This window comes from Mytilus californianus, unplaced genomic scaffold (genome assembly GCF_021869535.1).
Source record: "Mytilus californianus isolate M0D057914Y unplaced genomic scaffold, xbMytCali1.0.p SCAF_12, whole genome shotgun sequence".
NCBI classification, from domain to species: domain Eukaryota; kingdom Metazoa; phylum Mollusca; class Bivalvia; order Mytilida; family Mytilidae; genus Mytilus; species Mytilus californianus.
Window position 1 is genome coordinate 23,229,095 of NW_026262604.1, and position 18,335 is coordinate 23,247,429.

The following is an 18,335-nucleotide window of genomic DNA, read 5'->3' on the forward strand; positions in this document are numbered from 1 at the left end:
GACCTTTGACCTAGGAAGTTGTACATACATTATGACACACCCTCTGGTGTTGGTTAATATACATGTCAAGTATAAACTTTGAAATCATAACGGTTCTCAAGATATAGAGCGGACACGATCTTTACCATAGGAAATGGGGTTGTCAACTGAAACCAAAGTTTTTGACCTTGACCTTTGACGTAGGAAGTTGTACAAACATTATTACACACCCTCTGGTGTTGGTTAATATACATGTCAAGTATAAAGTATGAGATTATAACAGTCCTCTAGATATAGAGCGGACACAATTTGTTACGGACGGACGGACGGAGAGACGGACGGACGAAAGGACGGACAGACTGATCACTATAGGGCGACCCGTCATTCGGCGGGGCCCTAATAATATATACTCAAGTAAGTTGGAAATCAATCAGACTTCGTTTGGATGCGAATTGTCTTCAACATTAAAATAGAGTTTGTGTGTGTTTGTGTGTATTGGTGGGTTAAAATTGAAATGTAAACGTTTTTGTTGTTGTTTACTTTGCACTATAAATCTAAGTCTCTTCGATTAATATTCCTCTTAACATATTCTTGAGGGAAAAAGCAATTAATCTATACTCAATAACCCTTTTAGTTATAATTTATCATACACAGATTTTAAAGTACATCAAGCAGAACTAAAACTGTACGATGTGGTTTATACGTCAATAAGACAGCAATCAAACGAAAAATTCACATAGGAGAGTAACATATAGTGTTCTACATTAGACAGGTGCCTACGAAAATGTTCAAAATCGTCACGAATTTATGTAACAATTGTGAATAAATTTAACAGAAACAATCAAAGATCTGCATTAAACCGCAATTCTCTAAAAAACTAGAAGAAATTTTTAAATATCAAAAAAGTTAATTATTTAAAAGTTAAAGTTGCCAACCTTTTACTACTTAAAAGCATATTTCCCCCTTTCTTTACCCTACCAGAAAAACTTTCCCAGTAGCTGTGGATTGCATATCGTCTGAATATTTCCAAAACGTTCGTTTGAATTGATAGCATTATGTGTAAAACAGTTATTGGCCATCGGTATATATCATTCAATCTGCACGGTCGGGAAGACCCTTTAATAACAGGATAACATCTACGTTGTTAGGGTCAAGTAGGGTTACCCGAGCCATGCAGATTAGATTTCCTTGTTCAATAACTATAACTTATAAACTAAAACTCAGCTAGATAAAATTAAACCAGATTTTGCTTAACTTTTAGACGACAAGAGGTGTTTGTGAGGGGTAAATACCATTCGAGTCATTTTCTTTTTGGAAAAGTTGTTACAATGATTATAGCGTTTCCATATACAGATAAACATTGGTTATATGATCTCGATTCTCGAATCTAAATGGACTGAATGATTTTGAGGTCTGAGAATAATGCACACAAGACAAATCAAATGAAATCTTAGGAAATAATTTATCAAGTAAACAGAACGATGTGTTCATTTTTACCACGTGACCATTTCACTGGCGGTTGACACGTATCTCATTTATTCAAATAAACTTTTGGTATGTGTTTTATTAATTTAATAAAACGGATTTCTACAATCAAATTTTAATTTAATCAGCGCCCCCTATAATTATATCCTGAACCATAGGTTGAACCACTCTTTGACGAGCCACTATTTTTTCTTCCCGAATACGCTACACCATAAGTTGAACGTGCCTTTGATGGTCCTCCATACTTTGTTCGCGGATATACTACACCACTGCCTGAACTTCCATGCGACCATGCTCTCGATTTACTTCCTCCGTGAAATGCTGATCCACTACCAGAAACTGCACTAGATCTACCACCAAGACTGCTCGAACTGACATGTGACCCTCCTCCTCCTACACCAATAAAACTTCTTCCGGAATGAGATACCGTACTTGAATGATGGACTGAATGATGAACTGAATGATGAACTGCATGATGAGTTAATATATGAGACAGACTATGGCTTGAATGTGAAATACCAGTGGCATGATGTGCTGATGTGCTAACGTGACGTGCCGATGTGCTAAGATGATGTGCTGATGTGCTAACATGATGTGCCGATGTGCTTCGAACTCCGGAAACAGAGCTACCTCCAATATGGAAATGAGAATTAGATACCCCGGCAGTTTTTAAAGCACCGAGAATAGCGGAGTTCAATCCCGAGTTACTGAATGAACTGAGAGTCTGAAATAGAAATCAACATAGTTATTAAAACAATTTACAGCACATCTATATGTTTTATTACCATTCGTCCACGATGGCAGTGACACAGATAATAAAATAGAGAAATTCTAGATTGTCACCAGTACCCACCCTATGGATTGTCACCAGTACCCACCCTATAGATTTGGTATTATCTCCAGTACCAACCCTATAGATTTGGTATTGTCACCAGTACCATCTCTATAGATTTGGTATTGTCACCAGTACCCACTCTATAGATTTGGTATTGTCACCAGTACCCACTCTATAGATTTGGTATTGTCACCAGTACCCACCCTATAGATTTGGTATTGTCACCAGTACCCACTCTATATATTTGGTATTGTCACCAGTACCCACCCTATAGATTTGGTATTGTCTCCAGTACTAACCCTATAGATTTGGTATTGTCACCAGTACCCACCCTATAGATTTGGTATTGTCACCAGTACCATCTCTATAGATTTGGTATTGTCACCAGTACCCACTCTATAGATTTGGTATTGTCACCAGTACCCACCCTATAGATTTGGTTTTGTCACCAGTACCCACTCTATAGATTTGGTATGCTTTTTTCGTTCTTTTCTTTTTTTTCAAAAGAATTGAATAAAAAATACCTTTAGATAGACAAATGTGTAAAGCTTTCATTTTTGTTTAAAATTTAAATAGAAATCTAAGGTTAACATTGACTGTTAAAAAGTGAACTGGCGTACATGATCTTCCAGTTAATGCCTTTTTCTTGATGTCACAGAGCAAATATCTTCACGTCACAATATCCTATGTCGCTCAATTCGTTTGATCAAAATTAAAGTTGAAGGATTCGGTTAGGTTTTGCAACCATGATTCCAAATTAAGATAAAGGCAAAGCATTACATTGTAAACATTCGAACAATCTTCATACTGACGATGGTGTTAAAGGCTTATTTTTGTGCAATGCGTTTACACAATTTGGTTACCGTGGTCTCGTGCTTGAAGCTCAGTATTTACTGTGTTTTGTGCAAATTGGTAAAAAGGCAACTTGTATGCTTTTTTAAAAATTTTCTTTCATCGTGAAATGGCAGTTCAATTTCCCGTTCGTCCGTGCACATACCATCTTTTTCACGACACTTACTGATTTAACTATTTCCGATATCGTATAATATGGAAAAGGATTTGTGAAAAATTATCTGAAGACGGAATTCTGAAACCTTTCCTTTTACTTACTTTAGGAACTTAACATTTTCTTTCAGACAAATTGTTACCCCTAACATAAAGGTTATTCAAAACCATCTTCACGTACTATACTCTGCGTCAACGATTTATATAAGACAACTACCCATTAGAGTCCAAATGACGTGGATTTACGTAACTATATGTAACCGTATTTGCCTGTTTCTTCACCTACTTTCAAACAATTTTTAAGAGTGGACTAGACAAGTACACAAGACGGTATTTATATACATGGGGTAGAACTAAAGTATTTTTCCAATCTTTCTTTGTTATCTTGGTCAAGTCATATCTTAATGTTTACTTACATATTTGGTATCAAAACAAGTAATGCTTTTAACATGATGCTGTTACGAAGTTTCCCAAAACGAACTCCTTTTAGACCCTATACATACATTTGTATATACGCCAATAGACTTCATTCAATAAATCTTAATATGCCAAATAAGAATATAATGGTTCAGGGGTGGAAATTTAACCATTTTCCTGATATAAGAACATTCTCAAATATCAGAGGCTTGGGATAACTCGGGGTCTATAGATTATTAAATTTATATTAATGGATCTAAGAGACTCATATCGAAAGATTATATCCTCCCTTTTCTCAGCATTCATAAAACTTATTAAACATTTAAATCAAAATGCATATAGGATCATATAGGTCATATAGTGTCGATATTTTCCAGAGTTGACTTCGTATACTTACCGAAGAAGCAACATGGCCTCCATGCGAACTTCTGTCAAGGTCATAACCTACAGTAGTAAACAAAACATCAGATTAGCAATAATTTCACACCAATTGTTAAATCATCATTGAATAGAGCAATGACATAGTTTATAGAGATTGATCAAATATCTCTCACTGGTATAAGTTTCAACATGTAGAGGAAAAGGTATTTTTGCAAACGGAAGTCGTTGATTGGTACCAAAAGTTGAAAAGTTCGATAATTTTCAGGAATCTACCTTTATTTGAATGGAAACCATTGAAGACGTTCTGAAAAACGTGCATTTTGTCACCATTACAAAATAAAGATGCGTTTTACAACCAATCAGTTAAGAAATATCGACCGCAAGTAGGCAACACCTACTTCATTTTATTATCCAAGTTTAAAAATAATAACAAAGTGTTTTCTTTTACACGTTTTATAACTTCATTTTAACATGTGAACAGAAGATAAAGATTTTTTCTAAAAAAAATCAGCATGAATTTCAATGATCTTTGTTAACAGAAATAAATATTCTTAAACGATACCCACGGCCATCGAGTGTTTTGGATTACGTACGTATTCACCAGCTCTATTAATCAAATATCATCTAAAAGCAGTGTAATATACCATTGAAAGTTAACTTTCAGAACAATATCAAAAACGTATGTTGCACTCGTCGTCACTCGAATATAACTATTCTCTCGCTACAGAAGCAGGATACCAGGAGAATATGTACTTATACTATACGTATATCGCTTCCTGTTACCTGTACCGCTGTATTTATATGGTAGAAAGGGCGATTTCAGAATGAATGGCGAGACGTACAAACACGTGTGCTATTCTTTTAATCAGTTACGAATCCTTCAACGTTATTACTTTCCAAACATTAATTGATTTCATACGAAAATTACGTACCAACGTTCTTGAGGTTGTCAAATACTATGTGAATAGTACCTAAAAATAAATTGTGTAAAAATTATGATGATATTGATAAACTAATATAATGTTAAGTCACCAGGTTGTCAATATTAACGGAATATTTTAATATTCACCTCGAAAGTGTAACATAACTGAGAAATCAGAACAAAATCCGCATCTAGTGTGAAACTTGAAAGCATAAACACATCCAAGAGTTCTAAAGATATGCAGTCTTATAACAAAAAGTTCCAAAGTTGCCTACCTAGGGCAAACGAATCATTACAAAGAGTTCCAAAGTTGCCTACCTAGTGGCAAACGAATCTTTACAAAGAGTTCCAAAGTTGCCTACCTAGTGGCAAACGAATCATTACAAAGAGTTCCAAATTTGCCTACCTAGTGGCAAACGAGTCATTACAAAGAGTTCCAAAGTTGCCTACCTAGGGGCAAACGAATCATTACAAAGAGTTCCAAAGTTGCCTACCTAGGGGCAAACGAATCATTACAAAGAGTTTCAAAGTTGCCTACCTAGGGGCAAACGAATCATTACAAAGAGTTCCAAAGTTGCCTACCTAGGGGCAAACGAATCATTACAAAGAGTTCCAAAGTTGCCTACCTAGTGGCAAACAAATTAGGCTCTTATGTCAGTACATGTATTTGGCTTTTTTAATGAGCATACTTTTCCTGTGGTGAATATTACTAAAAAATTAGGTTACGTTTAGAATCAACAGAACATGTAGCAAAAGTAATTAAACATATAAAAAGTGGAGATTAATCCAGCATAAAAGTACCTGTGGTTGACCAAGCTTAGGCCTGTTACATTTGTTTATCTTACAAACAACATTAATGATAACTATACTTGAAACTGGTGAATCATCAGAAGGAAAAGAATATATCCCCAGTTCTCAGTAACGTTCGTGTTACTCAATCTTTAGTTTAATCTATAATGTTTTGTATATTTTTGCTGGTCTGTTTTGTCTATTTTATCTAATGCCTTTGATATTTTCTTTTGTCCGCCAAAACAGACAGCTTTGACAATATAATAAGACATAGTAGGCAAACATAATACCAGTATACAAATCATAAAAAGAACGGTAACTCTTACAAAAAAAAAAGGAATATAACGTACCGCTCCTGCCATCTTCGCCCTTATCGCCACATGGACCTTTTTTTCCTGGTTTACCATCACGACCATCCTTTCCGTCTTTTCCGTTCCGTCCATTGTCTCCTGCCTCACCTTTGTCTCCTTGATCTCCCCTTGGACCTTTTGGTCCCCATGGACCTAAATGAATTTAAGTATTTAAAAATGAATACACATTCCGGACGCAGTTTAATCCACGAATACAATTTGTTTGACACTAATTCCTTGTGTTGTCTATTTTTCTGTATTTCTGTATTGGTTTTATTGTATCTTCAGTCACAAGATATATGAGGTAATATTTTATATAGATGAGGGTCTGGAATCGGGGTCCTTCATTTCTGTATTCTATAAAAAGTTTTACCATTATCTATATCCTTTAAACTGTTTTTCTTAATCTTTATATTTTTGCCTTTATTCTGCCCTTTTTGTTCATTATTCTCTATTCAGTCAACCCATCCAGACCCTCATAGATAATGTGTGTACACAAGACAAATCAGTGAAATGTATTCCAAGTCAAATAGTTTAATTCATTGTGCATGTGTACGAACAGAAGTCTTCGCGTTTGTTCTATGTTCACATCAGAAGTCTTGACAAAGACCTTTGAACTGTAGTGTACTTTGGGCTCTGTTCGACAGTGACTGTACCAAGATAATAATTTACATTATCATATACTTAGAGTAAATAACTTATGATTTTTACAGTAAAATAATAGCATTAAATTTACGTGAATTCCATATTTTCCGAAATGGTGCCAAAATAGCGGGCTGATATGAACAATTTATCAACTGCTTTCGGCTATTATCGCATGCCTTTCCATAACGTTATCGCATGGCATTCCGGCGATACTTGGCAAATTCCGGAAAATACATCTCAATGGTTTTCAGTGAAAAACATAATAAAGAAGGGTGCAAAACAAATATTAGGAAACAGGAAAATATATTAATATATGTAAATGCAAAACAAATAATACAATAAATGCAAGTTTCCGGTATAATTTAGCAAGTTACTTTACAAATGTTGACTTTTCCGACCAAACAGTGTTCATTTTGTTTTCTTGATTTTTTTTTTATCGTGAAAGTAAAAATATATTATACTGTTGTTTTTCTCCTCTGTTGATGCATATGATAGACAGATTTCATGTCGGATATATTACATTTGGCGTCCGTCGTCCGTAAACTACTTTTCACTTTTTGAACTTCTGCTTGAGAACCACTTAAAAGGATCAATATATTAAACTTTTATTTTTCTCCATTGTTGAAGTATATGATAAAAAGATCATAACATGTAATTTTTCATATCAGACCCCTTATCAGCCCATGGCCAAAATCATCCCTCGAGCCTGTCGGCTCTCGGGCTGATATCATGACCTAAGGCTGATAAGGGGTCTGATATGAAAAATGCCATGTTATAATCTATATATAACATGACATTTTTCATATCAGATGTATTATCAGCCCCCGATCAATACCAGCCCTCGAGCCTTCGACTCTTCTTGGGCTGATATTGAACCTTGGGCTGATAATACATCTGATATGCAATATGCCATGTAATAATCTGATACTCTCCAATTCCTTCTTTGTCGTTTTTCACACCAATCCTGTGACATGTCGTAAATGTAAGACGTCATTAAGTTAAAGTACTTACCCTGTGGTCCTTTGTCTCCTACGGGACCTTTAGGACCGGGTTTACCGTTGCGTCCAGGTATACCATCTTTGCCATCCTCCCCTGGAATACCCGGTGCTCCCATTTCACCTGGTTGGCCTGGTAAACCATTTGGACCAGGAAAGCCAGGCTCGCCTGTATTAAATATTACAATTGAATGTCATTTTGTATTCTTTTATTTTTAGACCAATTCTATATATTCTTTTTTTTTTCTGATTAATCTCAATTCTTTATTTTTCAGCATCCATAATTCTCTATTCTTTATCTCATGTCCCATTTTCTTTTCTCTGTTATCTTTAAATTGATCCGTTATCTCTTTTCGGGAAAACACACCCAGTCCCTCTTAATGGGTTGTTTTATATATCGAGTTACTCCAAAATACACATTATCAGTTCGTGAATGTCTGTTTATTGTAAATAACAGGAGACGTACGAAAAGCAACAACAATTTCTATAACTTATCTCATTTGGCGCTGTGTGTCATGTTTGTTCAGTGGTGTGTCATGTTTGTTCAGTGGTGTGTCATGTTTGTTCAGTAGCGTGTCATGTTTGTTCAGTGGCGTGTCATGTTTGTTCAGTGGTGTGTCATGTTTGTTCAGTGGCGTGGGTGTAGGCAGAAAAGAGCGAGTAGGCAAACTTCTGAAAGTGACAAGGTTAAAAAAACAACAACAAAAAAACACACAAAAAACCCTTCTATAATCTTATAGTTAGTGTTTTCTTTTTAAATTTTCATTTTTTCAATATTTATTTTCGGCCAAAAAAATGTGGGAGAGGGGGGGGGGGGGGGGTGGTGGGATTGCATTATCTCCTTGCATTCCGGTTCTTTCGGTCCTGTTATTTATTTCTTGAATTTATTATTTACTTCTAATGTTTATTTTATGTTTGGTTTGTCTACGCATTTAAGAAAAAGACTACATCTGACAATAGTACATAGTTTGTGTGCTTGCATATACATTTGTATGTCCATTTGAACATTCTAATACATTGTATGGACAATGTCGACTAGTGCGAGCTTTGATATACATGAGTGTCATACTCATGTACAATGTATATCTAAGCACACACTGGGTATTTCCAGAAATGTGATGTCAAATAAAAAAATATGTGGGCATGCCTTGATATTTTGTTAACCTGTCCAAACCACATTGCTGTCGATGTCATAGTTATGAGTAACCCTACAATACTATATATACAGCCAACCATTAGTGTAAACTTCTCAATAACAAGTGTGTATGGGGAATAATAGTGTATGATGAAAGGGTGCATGGAAATGGTGTAAGTTTATACTATTTAAGGAATGAACTATACTACAAAATGTATGACTGATTTCGGTAACATTGTTCGTGTTTACATTATACTATAACCAACTTATATAAGTTCTAATAATATGATGCGTTCTGGTCATTATTATGTAAACAAGCATTGTGAGAGTAATGCATTGCAATACATAGTGCCCTACCGGTTAAAAATTTATTGTACTGGAGCAAAATGACAAAGAAATTATGGAAAACTGATTACTTGTATGTATTTTCTAAGTCAAAGGACCATAACTCTGCAAAAAAAAATCATCTGAACGGAATAAAATTCGAACTTGATCTATAACTTGTAATGGTTAAACTATATAACAAATTTCAAATCAATATCTTCAAGCATGACGAAAAAAAGTGTGGAAAACTGATTACTTGCATGCATTTTCTAAGTCCGAGGACAATAACTCAGCACAAAATCATCAGACCGTAACAAAATTCAAACTTGATCTGTAACTGGTCATGATAAAACTATATATCAAATATCAAATCAATATCTTCAAGCACAAAGGAAAAAAGTGTGGAAAACTGATATGCCAGACTGACGGACGGACAGACAGACGGACGGCAAACATAAAGTCCCCTTCGGCTTTGCCGGTAGGGCACTAATAAAAGGAGATGTGGATAAACGTCAATGAGACAGTATCTAACGACACTAAAACGACATAAGTATCCCTTTCACACTATGACGTTTTTTTTTCAAATACGGGTTCGACCCCAGGTCCGAATCTAGGATTTTGGAGAGGGAGAAGTGACTTCTCCTTCCATGAGAGAATAGGAAGAAGTGGTTAAATTCCTGGAGAAGTGAAATTCCATTACCGTTTCGGACTTTCGGTTGCGTAGTGCTTTCGTGTTTATCATTAAGGAAATTGTTTTATATATATATGCATTAGCAAATATACTTGCAGTGTTTTAAAATGATATTGTATATACTGAAAATTCTTAATAAAAAAAGTTCAGACAAAATAGTTGTTATATATTTAGTCAAATCATGTGTAATGTCAACTTGAATTAAATTCCAATAACATATATCATGCATTAATCTCATGTGCATCTGCCTCAATTTATTCTTAAAAGTCTAGAATATATGACTTCCAGTTTATCTGATGACTTGGGAATTTGATTTATATCACCACTTCTTGTCATAATTTTGTAAAACATTTTTGAATGTCCTGGACATCATTTCAGTTGTAATTTGAGATTCTCGTGAATGGTTTTAGAACTTTCAATGAAGATATCTGTCAATCACGTACTATACATTAACTGATAAAGAGTTAATTTTCATTATTTCTGTTATAAAAGATATCTCTCTTATTACGAGTTGTTCGTTAAAAAAAACACACTGCTAATCACAAGTTGACCACGCATCGTGCGTTTAATTGCAATCAAATTATCCATCAGCTGTGAGTAACAATTTGACGCACTTTTTAGGGAAAATCCCAAAATGGGGTAAGTGTGAACCGGGGTAATTAACTATCCCGCTTTCGACCTGGAGCAGATTTAATAGTGTGAGCTGGGTGTTAGTTGTCAACATGAGTTGACGTCTCCAACAAAAAACAAGTGTTATAATATAACAAGCTCTAATTCACCCTGAATCTAGAAAAGTTCTGAATAAATTAAACAGAAAAAATGCAAGATCAGCCATCAACACCAAACTTCTAAAATGACAAAAGATTGTGCTCTCCCTTAAATGACTCTTTGATCTATCATTGTTGGCGTAGATAAAGGCAGGTACAGTCATAAACATATAACTTAGTACAGCCATAATCATATAACTTAGTAAAGCCATAAATATATACATTAATACAGCCATAAACATATACATTAGTACAGCCATAAACATATACATTAATACAGCCATAAACATATACATTAATACAGCCATCATAAACATATACATTAATACAGCCATAAACATATACATTAATACAGCCATAAACATATACATTGATACAGCCATAAACATATACATTAGTACAGCCATAAACATATACATTAATACAGCCATAAACATATACATTAATACAGCCATAAAAATTTAACTTAGTACAGCCACTGCCATGTTTCCTGTTATGTTAACATTTTAAAAGGGAGAGAAGGTGCCAAGGGGTCAATAGAAAGTCATAAGTCTAACGAAACCAGACAAACATGAACAAACAATAACAAACATTACACAAAAAAACTAAAGATTAAACAACTCGAACCAAAACATGCACCACAAGTGACGACCGTGGTTTTGCTCATATAAATACAATTCCGGTATCAAATTGTTCGTCATTTCTCAATCTAGCCGAATTTGTCCGATTTTTAAATTAGTACTTTAATATGCATTGATGTTATTTAAGCGAACATTTGGTATCATATGTTGTATCATAATTACCTCTACTTCCAGGATCTCCTCTTTTACCTTTCTTACCAGGGATACCATTCATTCCAGGAATTCCATCAGGACCCTTCGCACCATCTTCACCTTTGCTCCCTGGTTCACCCGGAACACCTGGGTTTCCTGGTTTTCCATCAAGTCCGTCGCTACCGGGCATGCCTGGATTACCAGACTCACCTTTTTCGCCGTTGTTTCCTCTTGGACCTTTTGATCCCATTTCACCCATTGGACCTTTATCACCCATTTCACCTTTGGCACCGGGCATTCCATCAACGCCGGGATTTCCTGGAGTTCCAGCTTCACCACTAGGACCTCTTGATCCTCTTTTACCTTGTATACCTTCATCACCAGGCATACCTTTATTTCCCGCTTGTCCTTTTGCGCCCATGTCGCCTCGCGGACCTTTCAAGTAGAATTAAGAACACGCTGAAGTATAATCTTTTTATCAGTACGACATAAAAGGATAAATGCAATATGATTGCCAATGACACAACTATCTACAGAAGAGCACTGAACGAGGATGTAGACAACATTATGGGCACTGTTTCGGCCTTCATCAATAAGCAAATCACCATACCGTCAAGTCATTAAAAAGGCCTCGGTATGACAAAATATGAAATACTTCAAAAGAGAAAACCAATTACCAGATTAATGCCTTAAACAACAAACGAATAACAAATACAACAGAGAGCAACCAAATGAAACCACCGATAACAGGATCTTGCATTGGGACAGAAAAATAAAGAATGTGGTGGGCTTAATATGTTTGTGAGAGTTCAATCCTTCCTTAACCTAGGACAGTTGTATAACTGCAGAACGAAAGAACAAACTATAATAACAATAAGTTTGAAAAGGATTGACTCATCACAGAACGCCACACAAATCCCAAACAGAAATAAAAACTAAACAAGATACGGGTACTAGCAGTTGCTGAAAGCTAGTTAAAAGCACATTCCTATTAATAAATAAACCATATTTTCACAGACTGAATTTATAATTATTAGAACTCATTCTGAGAAAAGTATTGCCTTGTGCATATACATAACATATATTTGTTCAAACTCTTGTATGCCGAAAAAACATGCAAAACTCAAAACTCAATAATAAACTTAAATTGGGATATTGTGACTTTTGTACCCAAAAGGAAAATTGATAACTTAGTTCTAAATCAAAAATACGAATATCAAAAACTGTGTTTGCTTGAAAAAGATAAAAAATCAGAGTTAAGTCAATAATAAACTGAAATGAGGATAACTATATATCATTCATGAAATTACCTTTCTTGCCGTCAGTTCCTGGTATTCCATTAGGTCCTGGATTACCTGCTGGTCCAATCATTCCAGTAGGACCCTGAAGTCCTGGACCACCATCAGCTCCTTTATCTCCTGGTGGTCCCTTATTCCCTCTCCTTCCTTTCTGTCCCGGCATACCCTGGTCACCGGGAACTCCTTTTTCTCCTGGTTCACCTGGATTTCCAGGTATACCATTGTTTCCGTCTTTACCATTAGCTCCAGGTATTCCCATGTCTCCCATGCCTCCTTTCTCTCCTTTACCACCTGGCTCTCCATTCATGCCCCGATATCCTTTAGGTCCTCTTCCTCCCTTTTTTCCAGGTTCGCCTGGCGTTCCATCCATTCCGTTAGGTCCTGGCATTCCCGGATCTCCCGGTGAACCTTTGTCACCCATTTCTCCTTTCATACCCCGATCCCCTGGTTCTCCTTTCATTCCTTGTTCGCCTGGTTCTCCTTTCGTGCCCTGAGTGCCAGATGGCCCTCTGCTACCTCTCATTCCTGTTTGACCCATCATTCCTTGATCTCCTATAGGTCCCTTATCTCCCATTTCTCCTTTATCCCCAGGTTCACCTTTTGTACCCGGTCCACCATTCATTCCGCCTGGACCTCTTGGACCTCTTGGACCCATTGGACCTATAGAAAAATATTGGAACATGCGTCAAGAAATTTTTAAATTCCAAAAAACTTGATAAAAAAATAAAAAAAATAACTTAATTGTTCTACACTTTGTTAAAAAATACCATTGGAAGTGTATATACTCAACCAAAGATCAACACATGTGGCTGTTCGTTCCGACTAATTGAGTTTAAAGGAGGAAAATGAGTAGCTAGTCCTACCCGGCATCTTGTTTATGTATCTTTCCTAGGTCATTCATGACACCGGTGATTGTATATGGGTACGCTAAATAGTTATGTTATTCCTTTAGGGGATCTAATTCTATTTTACATCAGTGCTATGGTCGGTTTGTTGTCTCTTTGACACATTCCCATTTCCATTCTCAATTTCATGCATATTTTCTTACTCGTTTGTAAGTCGAAGCGCTTTAGTGCTTGAAATATTGTACAGACATCTGTCTGTTCTAAAAACAGTATGCTGATCTGTCATTTCTTTTTTATTTTTGTATTTGTGTGGCCAGTGGTGGTTCCGGAGGGGGAGTTCCGGGGGTTGGAACCTCCCCTTTTTTACGATCAATGTTTTTGAATGGGGACATATGGTTGGAACCCCCCCTTCCTATCCTGGGTTTGAAATACCCTTTTAAAAATGGCTGGATCCGCCCCTGGTGACTGTCTCTTTGTCGCAAACCCACTTTTCTATATAGTCGAATATTCGAAAAAAAAACTGTAACTATGATTTAGTTTACGATCAGACTCAACAGATTTGTACCTTGCATGCCCGGTTGTCCTCTTGACCCTGTGTCACCTCTAGCTCCTCTCTCGCCAGGTTGACCCACAGCACCAGATATGTCAATTATATGAATCGTTGTGTCTATCATTTGTTCTAAAAATATATACAATGTAAAGACATGACATTCACCATCAATGTTTTTTCTTAAATTCAACGCACTTCTACATTTACTTTGACCAAGATGACATATTTTGAAATATTCTTACCAGGAAATCTAGATCTAGTTCGCATCATTGAATGGCTAACATCCATTAACAACAACATTATTAATTGACATGTAACATTTCAAACAGCGAAAGAATATCACTGGACTTGAAAATCCGTTATCTAACTGTGCTTACCTTTTATCAATACTCAAAATTCTTTTTCTAGGATTTGCATCAAAGAACTTTACTTTAAACTGTTTTAATTGGTCTCTTTGATTACTATCTAATTCGGATGTCACGGATTTTTTTTTTAAATCTATTTATCCGCTGCAGTTTACATTCTCAATTGATTGTGATCTTATTAGGATGTTACCGATTGGTTTTTTTTATCTGCTACGGTTTTCGTACTGAAGCGGACTTTGTCGATCAATTTCGAACTAATCTCATGTTGTCGGTCGATTTCGAACTAATCTCATGTTGTCGATCAATTTCGAACTAATCTCATGTTGTCGATCAATTTCGAACTAATCTCATGTTGTCGATCGATTTCGAACTAATCTCATGTTGTCGATCGATTTCGAACTAATCTCATGTTGTCGATCGATTTTAAAGAAAACAATATTACCTTCACATGCGGTGGCTACAATAGCCTCTCGTATTGTAAACAGTGATGTTACTGATGCAACATGGAAGACTAAACTTGGCGCTGACGCTATTTCAACAAGCTGTGTCACGTTAACTGCGGTGCCGACGCCTATGACCATTATGGTTACACCTTGAGCTTTTAATATATTGGCTTGTTCCACCGGATCTGGTTCACGATTATTTCTACCATCAGTTAGAACGATAACTAATTCTCTGACACCACGTCTCTGTCCGCCATTTATCAACAGAAAACTGTTCATGCGAACAAACTGAAATGTTATGTGTGATTGTTTATTATGTATGTGCATTTCTAAATAATTATTATATCTAATCATTGTGGCAACACTGAATAACAAAAAAAAAAACAACATTAGGTTAGATTGGGACGTTTCAGTTGATATTTGATTGGTTTCTTGGAAAGCGTGCCCAGAAACGTTTTGATTGGTTAAACATCACAAACCATTGGAAAGCGTGCCCAGAAACGTTTTGATTGGTTAAACATCACAAACCACTGGAAACCAACATCATGATGTTGTTTTCCTTTTCGGCTACAAATAATGCAAATATCCATTTTTTTAGATTCTGAAAGGATTCTTTCTGATAAAGGATCGCAGTGTATAGTTGAACTTTTCACAACTCAATCTTCCGGTGCGATCAATAAGTTACGAATGATAAACACTGGTTTAATCTTACCATGATAACTGGAGGTTAATAATATACAATTATTGACTTTTGATGAGGTTGATACAATGATTTATCAACCCAAGAGATATGATATTCACCGAGGCCAACGACCGAGTGTGCATGTTATATCTCTAAGGTTGATAAATCATTGTATCAAATGAAATCAAAAGTCAACAATTGTTTTATAATATGACTATTTATCTTTCTCCAATTTTCTAGTATTTGCTCAAGATACTTTTAAATCTGCTCCCCGTTTTTATACTAAATATATTATCTGCATTTGCAGCTGTTTATTTTTACAAGTTGAAATATTCGATAAAGTTTATTAAAAAAATACACCGAAAACAAGAACAAAAAAAAAGAGAAAATAGAGGCTTCCAAGAGCCTGTGTCGCTCACCTGATTCTATTTTGGTTTTGGAAATCAAGTAAAAATAGATTAAAATCATAACATATACCCATACTAATGATTGAGGTCAAATTTGGTTTAATATTGGCCCCTTAATTTAATCAAAAGCAGAAGACTTTTGTAAATTTGTAGAAAATGACTTTATAAGGACAATGACAAATCAGCTACAAAGTAACAACACTTGGTCAGCTTCTCAAAAGAAACATTCATTTCATGTTTGGTTTCAATCCATTAAGCGGTTTTCTTGAAGAAACATTTGTATATATTTCCTGTAGGGTCCTATGTTAAACTAAGTTTCCCGCTGGCAGCCATCTTGGATGACTGATTGGCTATAAAGTAACAACACTTGGCCAGCACCTCATTAGGAACATTCATGCCATGTTTGGTTTCATTCCATTCAGTGGTTCTCTAAAAGAAAACATTTGTATGTATTTCGCATAGGGTCCTATGTTAAACTAAGTCCCCACTGGCGGCCATCTTGGATGATTGATCGCCTACAAAGTTACAACACTTGGTCTGTAACTCATTTGGAACATTAATGCCATGTTTGGTTTCATTCCATTCAGTGGTTCTCTAAAAGAAGACATTTTTATGTATTGTCCATAGGTTCCTATGTTAATCGAAGTTCCCCGCTGGCGGCCATCTTGGACGATGGATCGGCTGCAAAGTAATAACACTTGGTCAGCACCTCATAAGGAACATTAATGCCATGTTTGGTTTCATTCCATTTAGTGCTTCTCTAAAAGAAGACATTTTATGTATTGTCCATAGGGTCCTATGTTAATCGAAGTCCCTCGCTGGCGGCCATCTTGGATGATGGATCGGCTACAAAGCAACAACACTTAGTCAGGACCTCATTAGGAACATTCATGCCATGTTTGGTTTCATTCCATTCAGTGGCTCTCTAGAAGAAGTTCAAAATGTAAAAAAGTTAACGACGACGACGACGACGGACGCCAAGTGATGAGAAAAGCTCACACGGCCCGAAGGGCCAGGTGAGCTAAAAATACACCAAAAACAAGAAGAAAAAGACGGGAATTACAGGACGTCATAAACCAACGTCATTGACGTTGCCTTTGAATATCTATATTTAGGTACACGGACGCTGTTCCAAATCTTATAAATTTAACCTCTCGTGATTTTTGCCGCGGTGAATATTATACAATTATAGCCTTTGTATGAGGTCGATACGAGGTTATATCGACCTGAGAGAAGCATATGGACTGAGGACGAAGTACGAGGTCGATATGCTTTTCTAGGTATATAACACGGCCTAAGGAAGACTTGCATGTCATTTGTAATGTAACGTGTAACCGGGCGGAGTTCGTACCAGTTTCCTGGGATTTAAAGAGCAATGCAAAATTCAAAAGTCAAACAGTTTAAGCTATACTACTAAATATAAAACAAATACTACATAAAATGAATTTCAACACCTAATCCGAACCTGGTAAATTAAAACTGTTTAAAACCCTTTCAGTCTGATAATTGTTAAAAACCAAATGTTTGGAACTATAGGCTGGAACCTAAATGTATGGAGCCGGGCTGAAACCTAAATGTATCAGTGAAACGGGGCTGAAACCTAAATGTATGGAGCCTATTAGAAAACTAATGTATGAAACAAATTTGAACTATGTAAACTTTCGTATGGAACCTTATTAAAAAATATGTCTATAACTGTTGGAATTACAGGGTAGCACTAAGGCATGGTTTATCAGCAAACACTCACTGCAATAGTGAGAGATGTGAAACGCAAAACATTAGCAGCAGCCCTGTTTCGACAATTTGTACCGAACAAACTGTCTCAGCCTATCCTATATCCTGTCAGCAGGTTTCAAACAGTTCATTTTGTTTAACTAACGTGCTGCTTTCTTTAAACTGTTTACTTTCCTACCTTTCTAATCTGCTTCTTTAAACGTCTCCGGTACAAATGACAACATTACTTTTCTATTTTTTATGACAATATTCCATGTATTGCAATGGAACCTTGTACATGTAGCTGCAGTAAAATGTACTACACTAGACTGTTTCCAAGAACAGATCCCAATATCTGTTCTCAACAAACACCTACACATTTAAATTAATATAACACTGTATATAGTTTTAACCAAAACGTATAGTACAAAACAGAAGAAAAAGAAAATTACTTTGAACTTTTATTTGTATATATCTAACTGTAAATATAGAAATTATATAACCCACGCACGCGCGGCATAGTGACATTAGTGCTCGGC

The 18,335-nt window shown here is 35.9% G+C and overlaps 1 protein-coding gene across 1 annotated transcript in view; it reads right to left on the minus strand.

Annotated features, from left to right (window-relative positions):
* Window positions 1–1,422: 1,422 nt before the first annotated feature.
* Window positions 1,423–18,335, minus strand: part of LOC127721569 (collagen alpha-1(XXVIII) chain-like) — a 33,301-nt gene continuing 16,388 nt past the window's right edge. Inside the window, exons 8-16 of the mRNA XM_052228331.1 lie at window positions 14,994–15,282; window positions 14,202–14,315; window positions 12,804–13,451; window positions 11,524–11,928; window positions 7,820–7,972; window positions 6,164–6,316; window positions 5,035–5,073; window positions 4,119–4,165; window positions 1,423–2,188 (exon numbers count right to left, since the gene is read on the minus strand). Coding sequence (XP_052084291.1) covers window positions 1,589–2,188; window positions 4,119–4,165; window positions 5,035–5,073; window positions 6,164–6,316; window positions 7,820–7,972; window positions 11,524–11,928; window positions 12,804–13,451; window positions 14,202–14,315; window positions 14,994–15,282 — 2,448 coding nt within the window. The 3' untranslated portion in view covers window positions 1,423–1,588. The remainder of the gene's footprint in view (window positions 2,189–4,118; window positions 4,166–5,034; window positions 5,074–6,163; window positions 6,317–7,819; window positions 7,973–11,523; window positions 11,929–12,803; window positions 13,452–14,201; window positions 14,316–14,993; window positions 15,283–18,335) is intronic.